Source organism: Salvelinus alpinus, chromosome 34 (genome assembly GCF_045679555.1).
Source record: "Salvelinus alpinus chromosome 34, SLU_Salpinus.1, whole genome shotgun sequence".
Classification (NCBI taxonomy): domain Eukaryota; kingdom Metazoa; phylum Chordata; class Actinopteri; order Salmoniformes; family Salmonidae; genus Salvelinus; species Salvelinus alpinus.
The window spans coordinates 21,791,100-21,806,574 of record NC_092119.1 but is presented as its reverse complement, the minus strand read 5'-3'; the positions used below and the strand labels follow the sequence as shown (position 1 = coordinate 21,806,574).

At 45.5% G+C, this 15,475-nt stretch overlaps 1 protein-coding gene across 7 annotated transcripts in view; it reads left to right on the top strand.

Moving 5' to 3' along the window:
* Positions 1–15,475, top strand: part of LOC139563695 (ral GTPase-activating protein subunit alpha-1-like) — a 119,351-nt gene that overhangs the window by 77,197 nt on the left and 26,679 nt on the right. For all 7 annotated transcript variants that reach the window (XR_011672621.1, XM_071382558.1, XM_071382555.1 and 4 more), the window contains 2 exons: positions 11,305–11,463; positions 12,193–12,320. Coding sequence is in view for 6 of the 7 variants with exons in the window: in XM_071382558.1 (XP_071238659.1) it covers positions 11,305–11,463; positions 12,193–12,320 (287 nt within the window). In the remaining variant the exon portion in view is untranslated. The remainder of the gene's footprint in view (positions 1–11,304; positions 11,464–12,192; positions 12,321–15,475) is intronic.

Sequence of the window (15,475 nt, the reverse complement as noted above, 5' to 3'; positions counted from 1 at the left end):
GGATGAACAATTGGTGAATTTCCGGCCAAGGGCGGTCCATTTAAAAATCATTCCTTCCTCCCTCGCCCTGCAAGTGTATACTTGAGGGCCGAGGGGATAGGGTGTGTCTTTTAAGTGTTTGGACCGCAGCCATGTCTGTCTGTGTCCCTCTCACTCCCTTTCATCCAGTCAGCAGGGGGTGGGTTATTCTGTGTTGCTTTTTTAGATGCTCTCACTGCTCCCCTGCAGAGACCCAATGTCTTCTCTCTCTCTCTCTCTCTCTCTCTCTCTCTCTCTCTCTCTCTCTCTCTCTCTCTCTCTCTCTCTCTCTCTCTCTCTCTCTCTCTCTCTCTCTCTCACACACCACTCTCACACACCTCTCTCTCTCTCACACACACCACTCTCACACACCTCTCTCTCTCTCACACACACCACTCTGTAGTGATTCTCTGTATCCCCCAACTCATACAATGCGGAACAAAAACACACTGACCTTTCTGTTCAGTCCACTACTAAACCATTATATGTCGAGCTCTCTTAGATGGGTCACATTTCTACCTGCAGAGAGCTGTTTTTGTGTGGACTTGAGCCCCACAGAGAAACATGACATGTTTTGCTAATGTAGACGAGAGGAGCTTCAATTTCCCTCCAGCTACAGGGGCAATGGGTTGCTACAGAAGACGAGAGGAACTTCCATCTCCCTCCAGCTACAGGGGCAATGGGTTGCTACAGAAGACGAGAGGAACTTCCATCTCCCTCCAGCTACAGTGGCAATGGGTTGCTACAGAAGACGAGAGGAACTTCCATCTCCCTCCAGCTACAGGGGCAATGGGTTGCTACAGAAGACGAGAGGAACTTCCATCTCCCTCCAGCTACAGGGGCAATGGGTTGCTACAGAAGACGAGAGGAACTTCCATCTCCCTCCAGCTACAGTGGCAATGGGTTGCTACAGAAGACGAGAGGAACTTCCATCTCCCTCCAGCTACAGTGGCAATGAGGGAGAAAATATATTCTCACCTTAAATGGTTCCCTTTATTCCTCTCTCATGAAGCCCTTTCTCCTTCTATCTCTTCTTTATCTCTCTCACCTCATTCTGCCTCTGTACTTTTTCCCTTTTGAACATGCTAGCATCTCTCTCTTTTCCTTTGGAACATGCTAGCATCTCTCTCTCTCTCTCTTTCACCCTACCTCTCTCTGTCACTCTTAACCTAAAATAGACATCACCTCTCCCTTGTTTTTCTCCTCTTCTACAAATATCCGTCTGTCTTGGTATTATTTTTCAGCAGGCAGAAATGTAATTAGAGAACAGAGGGCATTAGCTGTAATGAGTTTGGCTGTGAGGCCGGGGTGGCCGATGATACAGAGGGCCTGTAGCTATAGATCGCCGCGGCGATGCAGAATGAACAATGAAGTATCATTAGAGCTGTCCCCTCACTTCCCCTGGCATACGTCTTCAACAGGGGCGATACACACACACACACACACACACACACACACACACACACACACACACACACACACAGCCCTGACCGGATGCCAAGGTGCTGCTAATACTAATAACATACTCATTAATGAACGCATACAGACAGGAGGGGAATATTGAAGTGGCTGGTTGTGCATGTGTGATGGCCAATAATACACACACACAGTTTCTTAGTAGGCCAATGGCCGCAGTAGTCATTTCGTTGTAACGGTAGTGTAGTAGAGGAGGGTATTGTGATATGTAGTTGTCTCACCCAGGATCTCTATGGACCCACCTAGCTATCTTAAGATGAATGCATTAACTGTAAGTCGCTCTGGATAAGAGCACCTGCTAAATGATAAAAATGTAAATGTACCAGAGAAACATTGTGGTGTCTAATGACCAGTAATAATCAGACAGATCATTAGCTGTGAGTTTTAATTTTCTTCCCCTTGTTCTGCAGTGGCTTGGGTGAGAAGGCTAGAGAGAGGAGGAGGGGTGTCTTTTATCGCAGTCTGATTTGATGAGTTTAATAACAAGAGCTGAAACGCCACTGATAGCTTGCTTGTGGTTACTCACTCACACTGCTGATAATGTGAACTAACAGGCATCCAATCCATCAGATAACCTCTAAGATATGACATTTTATTTGTCACATACACATGGTTAGCAGATGTTAATGCGAGTATAGCGAAATGCTTGTGCTTCTGTTCCCGACAGTGCAGTAATATCTAACAAGTAATCTAACGGTTCCCCAACAACTACATAATACACACATCTAAAGGGTGAATAAGAATATGTACATATAAATATATGGATGAGTGATGGCCGAGCGGCATAGGCAAGGTGTAATAGATGGTATAAAATACAGTATATACGTATGATATGAGTAATGTAAGGTATGTAAACATTATTAAAGTGGCATTATTTAAAGTGGCATTATTTAAATGCCTCATGATCCATTTGTTAAAGTGGCCAGTGATTGGGTCTCCATGTAGGCAGCAGCCTCTGGGTTAGTGATTGCTGGTTAGCAGTCTGGTGGCCTTGAGATAGAAGCTGGTCTTCAGTCTCTCGGTCCCAGCTTTGATGCACCTGTACTGACCTCGCCTTCTGGATGGTAGCGGTGTGAACAGGCAGTGGCTGGGGTGGTTGTTGTCTTTGATTGATTGAAAGCAAAAAAGATCAATCAAATGTACAGTGGGGAGATCAAGTATTTGATACACTGCCAATTTTGCAGGTTTTCCTACTTACAAAGCATGTAGAGGTCTGTAATTTTTATCATAGGTACACTTCAACTGTGAGAGACGGAATCTAAAACAAAAATCCAGAAAATCACATTGTATGATTTTTAAGTAATTAATTTGCATTTTATTGCATGACATAAATATTTGATACATCAGAAAAGCAGAACTTAATATTTGGTACAGAAACCTTTGTTTGCAATTACAGAGATCATACGTTTCCTGTAGTTCTTGACCAGGTTTGCACACACTGCAGCAAGGATTTTGGCCCACTCCTCCATACAGACCTTCTCCAGATCCTTCAGGTTTCGGGGCTGTCGCTGGGCAATACGGACTTTCAGCTCCCTCCAAAGATTTTCTATTGGGTTCAGGTCTGGAGACTGGCTAGGCCACTCCAGGACCTTGAGATGCTTCTTACGGAGCCACTCCTTAGTTGCCCTGGCTGTGTGTTTTGGGTCGTTGTCATGCTGGAAGATCCAGCCACAACCCATCTTCAATTCTCTTACTGAGGGAAGGAGGTTGTTGGCCAAGATCTCGCGATACATGGCCCCATCCATCCTCCCCTCAATACGGTGCAGTCGTCCTGTCCCCTTTGCAGAAAAGCATCCACAAAGAATGATGTTTCCACCTCCATGCTTCACGGTTGGGATGGTGTTCTTGGGGTTGTACTCATCCTTCTTCTTCCTCCAAACACGGCGAGTGGAGTTTAGACCAAAAAGCTCTATTTTTGTCTCATCAGACCACATGACCTTCTCCCATTCCTCCTCTGGATCATCCAGATGGTCATTGGCAAACTTCAGACGGGCCTGGACATGCGCTGGCTTGAGCAGGGGGACCTTGCGTGCGCTGCAGGATTTTAATCCATGATGGCGTAGTGTGTTACTAATGGTTTTCTTTGAGACTGTGGTCCCAGCTCTCTTCAGGTCATTGACCAGGTGCTGTCGTGTAGTTCTGGGCTGATCCCTCACCTTCCTCATGATCATTGATGCCCCACGAGGTGAGATCTTGCATGGAGCCCCAGACCGAGGGTGATTGACCGTCATCTTGAACTTCTTCCATTTTCTAATAATTGCGCCAACAGTTGTTGCCTTCTCACCAAGCTGCTTGCCTATTGTCCTGTGGCCCATCCCAGCCTTGTGCAGGTCTACAATATTATCCCTGATGTCCTTACACAGCTCTCTGGTCTTGGCCATTGTGGAGAGGTTGGAGTTTGTTTGATTGAGTGTGTGGACAGTTGTCTTTTATACAGGTAACGAGTTCAAACAGGTGCAGTTAATACAGGTAATGAGTGGAGAACAGGAGGGCTTCTTAAAGAAAAACGAACAGGTCTGTGAGAGCTGGAATTCTTACTGGTTGGTAGGTGATCAAATACTTATGTCATGCAATAAAATGCAAATTAATTACTTAAAAATCATACAATGTGATCTTCTGGATTTTTGTTTTAGATGCCGTCTCTCACAGTTGAAGTGTACCTATGATAAAAGATTACAGACCTCTACATGCTTTGTAAGTAGGAAACACTGCCGATTTTGCAGGTTATCAAATACTTGTTCTCCCCACTGTATTTATAAAGCCCTTCTTACATCAGCTGATGTTACAAAGTGCTGTACAGAAATCCAGCCTAAAACCCCAAACAGCAAGCAATGCAGGTGTAGAAGCACCTTTCCTGTGACATCGGGTGCTATAGGTGTCATGGAGGGCAGGTAATTTGCCCCCGGTGATGCGTTGTGCAGACTGCGCCACCCTCTGGAGAGCCTTGCGGTTGAGGTTGGTGAAGTTGCCGTACCAGGCTGTGATACAGCCCGACAGGATGCTCTCAATTGTGCATCTGTAAAGTTAGTCAGGGTTTGGGGTGAAAAGTCACATTTCTTCTGCTTCCTGAGGTTGAAGAGGCACTGTTGCGCTTTCTTCACCACACTGTTTGTGTGGGTGGACCATATCAGTTTGTCCTTGATATGTACACATATCTCCACTGCTGTCCCTTAAATGTGGATAGGAGGGTGCTCCCTCTGCTGTTTCCTGAAGTCCACGATCATCTCCTTTGTTTTGTTGACTTTTTGAGAAAGAGTTTGTTTTCCTGACACCACACTCCAAGTGCCCTCACCTCCTCCCTGTAGGCTGTCTCGTCGTTGTTGGTAATCAAGCCCACTACTGTTGTGTCGTCTGCAAACTTGATGATTGAGCTGTTAGGCGTGCATGGCGACGCAGTCGTGGGTGAACAAGGAATACAGAAGGCTGCTGAGCACGCACCCTTGTGGGGCTCCAGTGTTGAAGGTCAGTGAGGTGGAAATGTTGTTTCCTACCTTCACCACCTGAGTGCGGCCCGTCAAAGTCCAGGACCCAGTTGCACAGGGCGGGGTTGAGGCCCAGGGCCTCCAGCTTGATGATTAGCTTGGAGGGTACTATGGTGTTGAATGCTGAGCTGTAGTCAATGAACAGCATTCTTACATAGGTATTCATCTTGTCCAGATGGGATAGGGCAGTGTGCAGTGTGATGGCGATTGCATCGTCTGTGGACCGGTTAGGCAGTATGCAAACTGAAGTGGGTCTAGGGTGGCCGGTGAGGTGATATGATCCTTGACTATGACAGAAGTGAGTGCTACGGGCGGTAGTCATTTAGTTCCGTTATCTATGCCTTCTTGTGTACATTAACAATGGTGGCCATCTTGAAGCATGTGGGGACAGCAGACTGGGTTGGGGAACAATTGAATATGTCTGTAAACACACCAGCCAGCTGGTCTGCGCATGCTCTGAGGACGCAGCTAGGGATGCCGTCTGGGTCCACAGCCTTGCGAGGGTTAACACGTTTAAATGTTTTACTCACGTCGGCCACGGAGAAGGGGGCACAGTTCTTGTTAGCGGGCCGCGACGGTCGCACTGTATTATCCTCAAAGCGGGCAAAGCTGGTGTTTTTAGTTTTTCTGGAAGCGTGACGTCGGTGTCCGTGACATGGCTGGTTTTCTTTTTGTAGCGTGATTTCCTGTAGACCCTGCCATATACGTCTCGTGTCTGAGCCGTTGAATTGTGACTCCACTTTGTCCTTGTACCGGCATTTCACTTGTTTGATTGCCTTGCCGCGGGAATAACTACACTGTTTATATTCAGCCATATTCCCAGACCTCTTTCCATGGTTAAATGCGGTGGTTTACGCTTTCAGTTTTCCGCGAATGCCGCCATCCATCCACGGTTTCTGGTTAGGGTAGGTTTTAATAGTCACAGTGGGTACAACATCTCCAATGCACTTTCTTATAAATTCACTCACCGAATCAGCGTATAGGTCGATGTTATTCCCTGAGGCTGACTGGAACATATCCCAGTCCTTGTGATCAAAACAATCTTGAAGCGTGGATTCCGATTGGTCAGACCAGTCACTGGTACATCCTGTTTGAGTTTCTGCCTATAAGATGGTAGGAGCAAGATAGTGTCGTGGTCGGATTTGCCGAAGGGAGGGCAGGGGAGGGCTTTGTATGCATCGAGGAAGTTAGAGTAGCAGTGGTCGAGTGTATTACCCCCGCGCGTAGTGCAATCAAAATGCTGATAGAATTTAGGTAGCCTTGTTCTCAAATTTGCTTTGTTAAAGTCCCCAGCTACAATAAATGCAGCCTCAGGATATATGGTTTCCAGTTTACATAGTGAAGTTCCTTTAGGGCCCGCTTGGTGTCTGCTTGAGGAGGAATGTACACAGCTTTGACGATAACTGACGAGAATTCTCTTGGAAGGTAATATGGCCAGCATTTGATTGTGAGGAATTCTAGGTCGGGTGAGCAGAAGGATTTGAGTTACTGTATGTTGTTATGATTACACCATGAGTCGTTAATCATGAAGCATACACCCCCGCCCTTCCTCTTCCCAGAGAGATGTTTATCTCCGTTGGTGTGATGCATGGAGAAGCCCGTGATATCATATCCCGAGTGAGCCATGTTTCCGTGAAACAGAGAATGTTACGATCTCTGATGTCTCTCTGGAAGGCAACCCTTGCTCGAATTTCGTCTACCTTGTTGTCAAGAGACTGGACATTGGCGAGTAGTATACTCGGGAGCGGTGGGCGATGTGCACGTCTACGGAGCCTGACCAGGAGGCCGCTCTGTCTGCCCCTTCTGCGGCGCCGTTGTCTTGGGTCGGCTTTTGGGAATTAGATCCATTGTCCTGGGTGGTGGTCCGAACAGAGGATCCGCATCGGGAAAGTCGTATTCCTGGTCATAATGTTGGTAAGTTGACGTCGCTCTTATATCCAATAGTTCTTCCCGGCTGTATGTAATTAGACTTAAGATTTCCTCGGGAAATCATGTAAGAAATAATACTTTTTTTTTTTTAAATACTGCATAGTTTCATAAGGATTTGAAGTGAGGCGACTATCTCTGTCGGCGCCATCTTGATATGAGTGTAAGATGGGGAAAAAATTCTAACCGCCGTATTTCACATAACCATCTCCTATCTCATGTCTGAAATCACTCATCCAGCCCTCCAGCCCACCGAAAGGCCTTTCTGTCTTCATGTTCTGCATCTGCGCTCACCACTCTGTTCATAACTCATTGCTCCAATTTAGGTGTGTATGTATAGCAACAAAGTGATGTTTGTGCCCCCCCCAAACCCCCTTGTTCATCCCAAATTACACCCTATTCCCTATATAGTGCACTACCTTTGACCAGAGCTCAGTAGTGCACTATATAGAGAACAGGGTGCCATTTGAGACTCATCACCTGGAGCGTTGCACCCGCTCCCCCCTCACCCGGCGGTCCGTGCTGCACATGGCCATAATGTAGCCAAATTAGATCTGGCCGTCGCTGTCCCCCTGGTTAAACTCCTACCATGACTCCTCAGCAGCTGATTGGATTTGGAGAGGCTGGAGGAGACGCTATCCAACAGAGCGATCTGCAGATAGACACTAAACCATGTTAACCAGACACTAAAGCGTGTCAGCTCAGCCAGCAGGCACACACACATAGGGAAGCACGCGCACACACATAGTCACACTCAAACACACACACTCTGCATATTTATTTGTTTGTTGTTTTCCCCATCTCCCCTCAGCCCACCTCGTAACAGACAGTGACAGGCGTACTGAAGGTTGAAGGCTGAGAATACGTACACACCCTCGGGGTCTTATGGACCAAGGATTTATGAATGAGGGCTGCTGATGTGAAATGTTAAAGGAAAGATGGCTCAAGCAGCAGCTAGCCACTATCTGCTCGGCAATGGATGAGGATTAGATTTTGTGACTGGCTGGGAGAAAATAATAATAGTTTCCTATTGGTTGAGAGCGGAGGATGAGAATGAGGTGCTATTTTTTTATTTAACCTTAACTAGGCAAGTCAGTTAAGAACAAATTCTTATTTACAATGCGGCCTACCAGAAGGCAAAAGGCCTCCTGCGGGCACGGGGGCTGGGATAAAAAAATATAGGACAAAACACACAACACTACATAAAGAGAGGCCTAAGACGACAACATAGCAAAGCAGCATCACATGACAACACAGCATGGTAGCAACACAACATGGCAGCAACACAACATGGTAGCAGCACAAAACATGGTACAAACATTATTGGGCACAGACAACAGCACAAAGGGCAAGAAGTTAGAGACAACAATATATCACACGAAGCAGCCACAACTGTCAGTAAAAGTGTCCATGATCGAGTCTTTGAATGAAGAGATGGAAATTGAGGTTTTTTTTGCAGCTCGTTCCAGTTGCTAGCTGCAGCAAACTGAAAAGAATAGCAGCACAACATTGCTTAGAATCAAGGGCAATGGTGACATCATTTAGGACCTTTAAGTTTGCAGTGACACATCCAAAACCTGAGCGGAAACCAGATTGCATACCCAAGAGAATACTATAGACATCAAGAAAGCCAGTCCGTTGATTATTGATACGTTTTTCCAACACTTTTGATAAACGGCAAAATAGGAATGGGCCTATAACAGTTAGGATCAGTTTGATCTCCCCCTTTAAATAAAATACGCACTGTGACTGCCTTCCAAGCAATAGGAACCTCCCCAGAGAGGAGAGACAAGTTAAAAAGGTTGGAGATAGGCTTGGCGATGATAGGGGCAGCAACCTTAAAGAAGGGTCTAAACCATCTGAACCAGATGTTTTTTGGGGGTCAAGTTTAAGGATCTCCTTTAGTACCTCGGTCTCAGTGACCGCCTGCAGGGAGAAACTTTGTAGCGGGACATGGGAAAAGAGGGAGGAGCATCGGGGATAGTCGCATTAGAAGGGGTGGGAGATGAGGAAATGTTGGACGGGCAAGGAGGCATGGCTGAGTCAAATAGGAATCCTGACTTAATGAAGTGGTGATTAAAGAGCTCAGCCATGTGCTCCTTGTCAGTAACAACCACATCATCAACATTAAGGGACATGAGGAGCTATGAGGAGAGTTTATTCTCCAGGTCTTTAACCATTTTCCAGAACTTCTTGGGCTTAGACCCGCAGAGAGAGAACTGCTCCTCAAAGTAACTAACTTGGGCCTTCCGGATAGCTTGAGTGCACTTATTTCTCATTTGCCTGAACGACAGCCAGTCAGCCTGAGTATGCATGCGCAGAGCGATTTACCAAATGGAACTCTCTATACAGGCAAGGTTCATGTTCACTAGGGCACACAACGGGAAAAGTAAATGATTTTTTTTTTTATTAGACAAGTCAGGTAGTCCCTCCTGTTTTGAGAAAGTTTTCTTCAGTTTTGCACCTAATGAACACGACCCAGGCCAGGACAGTGTGACGTGGCCTTTGTGGGACTGCCTGTGACAGCCTGGCTCTCTGTGGCCCTCGGAGTGATTGAGTGAACATGTGAAGATGGAGAGAACATTAGAAAGATGGAGTGAGTGTGAGAAGATGGATGAGTGCTGTGGTCTGAGGCGGCGTGTGGCGGTGGCGGCTCCTCTCGCCTGTTACTCTTCAAGGTTAATGACACGGTGCTGGATGGCCCTGGATGGAGTAGTCCTAGACAGCCAACTCGTGCTACCTGCCCCACACAGGACACAGTGACAGTGTTAGATGGTCCTGGATGAATGGAGAAGTCCTGGGACAGTGTATTCACAAAGAGTCTCAGAGTAGTAGTTCTGGTATAGGATCAGTATAGGATCAGTTTTGGTATAAGTTCTGGTATAAGATCACAATGACACAGATTATATGGATGGGGAGAACTGATCCTAGATCAGCACTCCTACTCTGAGATTCTTTTTTTTAATACAGGCCCTGAGAGAATGAGAATCCGCCCCAGACAGCCTTAGTTTTGACAGTGAATTTCCATCAGGGACACCAAGCTCAAGGCTCTCACTTAAAGTAACTGCCCAATGAATATCTCACTTTTTAAAAGTTCATATTCTGTTACTCATATCCAAATAAAGTTGTTGACTCGTCATTATTTACTGTTCTCTTAAAGGGACACTGTCATCTAGTGGCTATAAATGAATACAGTTATGTGCTTTTACCACTTGGCTACATACACTATATATACAAAAGTATGAGGACACCCCTTCAAATGAGTGGATTCAGCTATTTCAGTCACATCCGTTGCTGACAGGTGTATAAAATCGAGCACACAACCATGCAATCTCCATAGACAAACATTGGCAGTAGAATGGCTTTACTGAAGAGCTCAGTGACTTTTAACGTGGCACTGTCATAGGATGCCACTTTTCCAACAAGTCAGTTCATCAAATTTCTGCCCTGCTAGAGCTGCCCCGGTCAACTGTAAGTGCTGTTATTTTGAAGTGGAAACGTCTAGGAGCAACAACGGCTCAGCCGAGAAGTTGGCCCATGGACAAAGTCAGGTCCATACAGAAATGGTTTGCTGAGATCGGTGTGGAAGAACTTGACTGGCCTGCACAGAGCCCTGACCTCAACCCCATCGAACACCTTTGGGATGAATTGGAATGCCGACTGCGAGCCAGGCCTAATCGCCTAACGTCAGTGCCCGACCTCACTAATGCGCTTGTGACTGAATGGAAGCAAGTCCCTGCAGCAATGTTCCAACATCTAGTGGAAAACCTTCCTGGAAGAGTGGACGCTGTTATAGCAGCAAAGGGGGCGACCAACTCCATATTAATGCCCATGATTTTGGTCATGTAGATTATTTGTGGCCAAAGCATAAATTGGAGAAAAAACACGTCAAAAACCCCACCTCAAACTTGTATCTCAAATAGACAGTTTCAGAAATGTTTGCTATTTCCTCATAGAACATGTCATCTTCCTGAGGAGGATGAGCTGGCCAATCAGCGGTGTAGAGGAGGATGAGCTGGCCAATCACCGGTCTACTTCCATACTTTTAATGGCCACGCCCACACCATTCTGTTGTGGCATACGCCAACACCATTCCAACACAGAAAATATGCTTTTTAACATGCATAATAAAAAAAAGATTGGAAAGGAAAACTATTGCAGTCATATTGTTAGTAATTATATGTCATATTTCATAGAAATCTGGAAACATTAGGCAGTTACTTTAATGTGTGACTATGTTTAATCATCCTCTGCCATGTGAATGAGTGACATGAACTTGAATTTTTAAACACAATAAAAAATCTACGTTGACTACTGTACAGGGACACTCACCCTCTTGCTCTCTCGCTCTTTCCTCCTCTCCCCTCCCACCTCCTCTCCTCCCTCACCTCTGTCCCTCTAGCTAAGGCATCTTGGGAATGACGAGGTGCACATTGTGTGGTCTGAGCACTCGCGGGACTACAGGAGAGGCATCATCCCTACGGAGTTTGGAGACGTCCTCATCATCATCTACCCCATGAAGAACCACATGTACAGCATCCAGATCCTCAAGAAGCCAGAGGTGGGTTCACACAAAAAAATACAGTTTTACATCGGTTTTAATCATCACGTTGACGTTAAGGTATCCTAGATTCCATTTCCTGCCATTGTTGCCTTGAGCAAGGCACTTAGGCCTAACTCCTAAACTGCAATAGGGGCACCGCACCGTGGCTGACCCTGGCTTCCAATCCCTCTAGATATTTTTGTGAGTTTATTAAAAGCTAAAAAGACAAATTTCTGTGTTTTGAAAAATTACGATTGACAATATCACAGCTATCCCTGCTGCAGTGTTATATTTTAATATATAAATAAACCAAATCAAAACAAATGTCTCGTGGTACTCCTACTTCCTGCTCAGTTATGTCCGGCCTAATCGGATCAACAGGATTCTTAGAATTAAATTGCGGTATGGATATGGCTAGAAGATGGGTCTGTCCCTTCAGAGTCTGGGGAAATGTGGAAAGATGGCCAGATAAGGACAAAAAAGAGGTCTGGCTTTTATGAAAGTCAATTATGGCACTGAAACAATAATGTTTTTGTTATTTTATCAAATTAACTAATGTTGCATTGAACATTGCATTCCCTGGGATCTGATAGACGAAAACCACTTGTTATAGTTTTATAAAGTTTCTTATTGTTATGGCTTTATCTAATCAATAGTAACTTACAGAGTTGTTTTCTCTCTCCTCCCTCCACCCTCTTTCTCTTCTCCCCCTTCTCTCCCTCACTCTACCCCCCTCTCTCCCTCTAGGTACCGTTTTTCGGGCCCCTGTTCGATGGAGCCATAGTGAATGAGAAGATCCTTCCCACCATGGTCCGGGCCACGGCTCTCAACGCCAGCAGGGCTCTTAAATCCCTCATCCCCCTTTACCAGAACTTGTATCCTTCTCCATCTGTCCATCTCCCTGCCATGGCCTGGCAGCACTCTCCAAACCACAGCCCTGTCCAGCACCCTGCCTGTAGGGGGGTAGATAAAGCCACAACACACTCGCTAACTGATCTGTTATGCCTCTCCTCACCTATGGCCATGGCTGTCACGTTAATTGTTATTTTGCACTAGCAAGGGAGATCAGTAGAAGTGTATTAAAGAGTGTGTGTGTGTGTGTGTGTGTGTGTGTGTGTGTGTGTGTGTGTGTGTGTGTGTGTGTGTGTGTGTGTGTGTGTGTCACCTTGCTGTGGAAGGCATGAAGAATTAATCCGGCTATAGCTCCCGTCGTGTTGACTTGCTCCTGTCCTGTCTGTTCTGAGGAGTGCGATAGATTGCCACACAGACCAGCTCCTCACTGCACTACAGGCTCACAAGGCATAATGGTAGAACGGCGTCCTTCTCGCTCGATGATTATCGATGTCTCATCCCGTCCCGTGCTCATTTTCTCAACATGTAGAGCATCACATTCTGCTCGGTGCAAAGAGGTGACCGCATTTTTCTCCAGCAGAGAAACGGCGATCATTGCCCATCGTCTCCTCACAGTGATTCAGAGCGATTTGCTTCAGTAGTGATTAATCTCTCGCCCCACTTGGGTGACTCACACCATCGCCAATAGCATGGCTTTTGAACTCTGTCTAGCACTAATGTTGATCATTTTGAATAGTAAACTCATGTTGGGGGGGAGTAAGTAGCTTTATTTTTGCCAAATTGTTTCAATATTGTCCAATGATAGTAATGCCGTTTGTAACGATGTTACAAAATTAACATAATGTTAATATGAATGTTAATGATTCAGTATTTTATGCCTGGAGTCAGTAGAAAAACCATCCATCAGTTTCTATGCCATGTAGAAATCAAATCTGTACAAAAGCACCACTTTTCCCTCTAGTCCAGTTTTCTTCTACCTAATGATTTGTAATTTCACCTATGCTTTTCTCCTCATTTCAGTCATTATTATTTTATATCTTCCTGGAAAGTGAGACTCTGGCGACCACTCAAGCTCACATGCTCCAAATCCCCACCTCTAAATTCTCTATCTACCCTTTAAATACTCTATCAACCCTCTAACCCCTGTTTAAAAATATATATATAATAATGCTCGAAACAAAGCAAAATATAGGGGGCTGAAAAGCGATTCTCATCTGCCATGTCCAATCTCGTGTGTGTGTGCGTGCATGCGCACAGCGTGGAGCACAGCGTGGTTCGATACTGGACTGAGCTATTGATTGGCGTGAGTTGCACCGGTCGATGGGCCTGACAGCCAGAATTACAGTAATCTGTCAATATCGACTGATGTCTTTCCAGACTCCATCTTTCTCTATCTGCCTCTCCGTCTCCATCCCCCTCTCCTTTTGTTTGTTTGTTTCTTTTCCTTCTCTTTTCTTTTACTTCAGAAATAGAGAAGTCTTGTCTAGTCTTCCAGCTGGCAGCTAATTGAAGTCTTTTTAAGGAATGATTCATAGAAATGCTTTAAGCCATGCATGGGTGCGTGTTAAAGGAGAGGATCATTATTTTACAACTTGACGTTAGATGGTTCGTCTCCCTGAATACAGTCTACGGGAGAAACTGTCATTCATGGTTCAGTTCTCTTTAAACAGCATTACAAATTTAGATTTTTCTAAACAAAAAATATTTAACCTTTATTTAACCAGGTAAACCTGGCCAAGATAGAGCAAAGCAGTGCGACACAAACCACACAGAGTTACACATAGATAAACAAACGTACAGTCGATAACACAATAGAAAAGTCTATATACAGTATGTTCAAATGTAGTAAGATTAGTGAGGTAAGGCAATAAATAGTCCATAGTGGCGAAATAATTACAATTTAGCAATTAAACACTGGAGTGATAGATGTGATGAAGATGAATGTTCAAGTAGAGATACTGGGGTGCAAAAATAATGGGGTGCAAAAATACTGGAGTGCAAAAAAATAAATAACTAGGGATGAGGTTGTTGGGTGGGCTATTTACAGATGGGCTATGTACAGGTGCAATGATTGGTAAGCTGCTCTGACAGCTGATGCTTAAAGTTAGTGAGGGAGATACAAGTCTCCAGCTTCAGTGATTTTTGCAATTTATTCCAGTCATTGGCAGCAGAGAACTGTAAAGAAAGGCGGCCAAAGGAGGAATTGGCTTTGGGGGTGACCAGTGAAATATACCTGCTGGAGCGCGTGCTACGGGGTGGGTGTTGCTATGGTGACCAGTGAGCTGAGATAAGGCGGGGCTTTACCTAGCAAAGACTTATAGATGACCTGGAGCCAATGGGTATGGCGACGAATATGAAGCGCGGGCCAGCCAACGAGAGCATACAGGTCACAGTGGTGGGTAGTATATGGGGCTTTGGTGACAAAACGGATGGCACTGTGATAGACTGCATCCAATTTGCTGAATAGAGTGTTGGAGGCTATTTTGTAAATGGCATCGCCGAAGTCAAGGATCGGTAGGATAGTCAGTTTTACGAGGGTATGTTTGGCAGCATGAGTGAAGGATGCTTTGTTGCGAAATAGGAAGCCGATTCTAGATTTAATTTTGGATTTGAGATGCTTAATGTGAGTCTGGAAGGAGAGTTTACAGTCTAACCAGACACCTAGGTATTTGTAGTTGCCCACATATTCTAAGTCAGAACCATCCAGAGTAGTGATGCTGGACAGGCGGGCGGGTGCGGGCAGCAATCGGTTGAAGAGCATGCATTTAGTTTTGCTTGCATTTAAGAGCAGTTGGAGGACACGGACGGAGTGTTGTATGGCATTGAAGCTCGTCTGGGGGTTTGTTAACACAGTGTCCAAAGAAGGGCCAGAAGTATACAGAATGGTGTCGTCTGCGTAGAGGTGGATCAGAGAATCACCAGCAGCGAGAGCGACATCATTGATGTATATAGAGAAAAGAGTCGGCCCGAGAATTGAACCCTGTGGCACCCCATAGAGACTGCCAGAGGTCTGGAAAACAGGCCCTCCGATTTGACACACTGAACTCTATCTGAGAAGTAGTTGGCGAACCAGGCGAGGCAGTCATTTGAGAAATCAAGGCTGTTGAGTCTGCCGATAAGAATGTGGTGATTGACAGAGTCGAAAGCCTTGGCCAGGTCGATGAATACGGCTGCACAG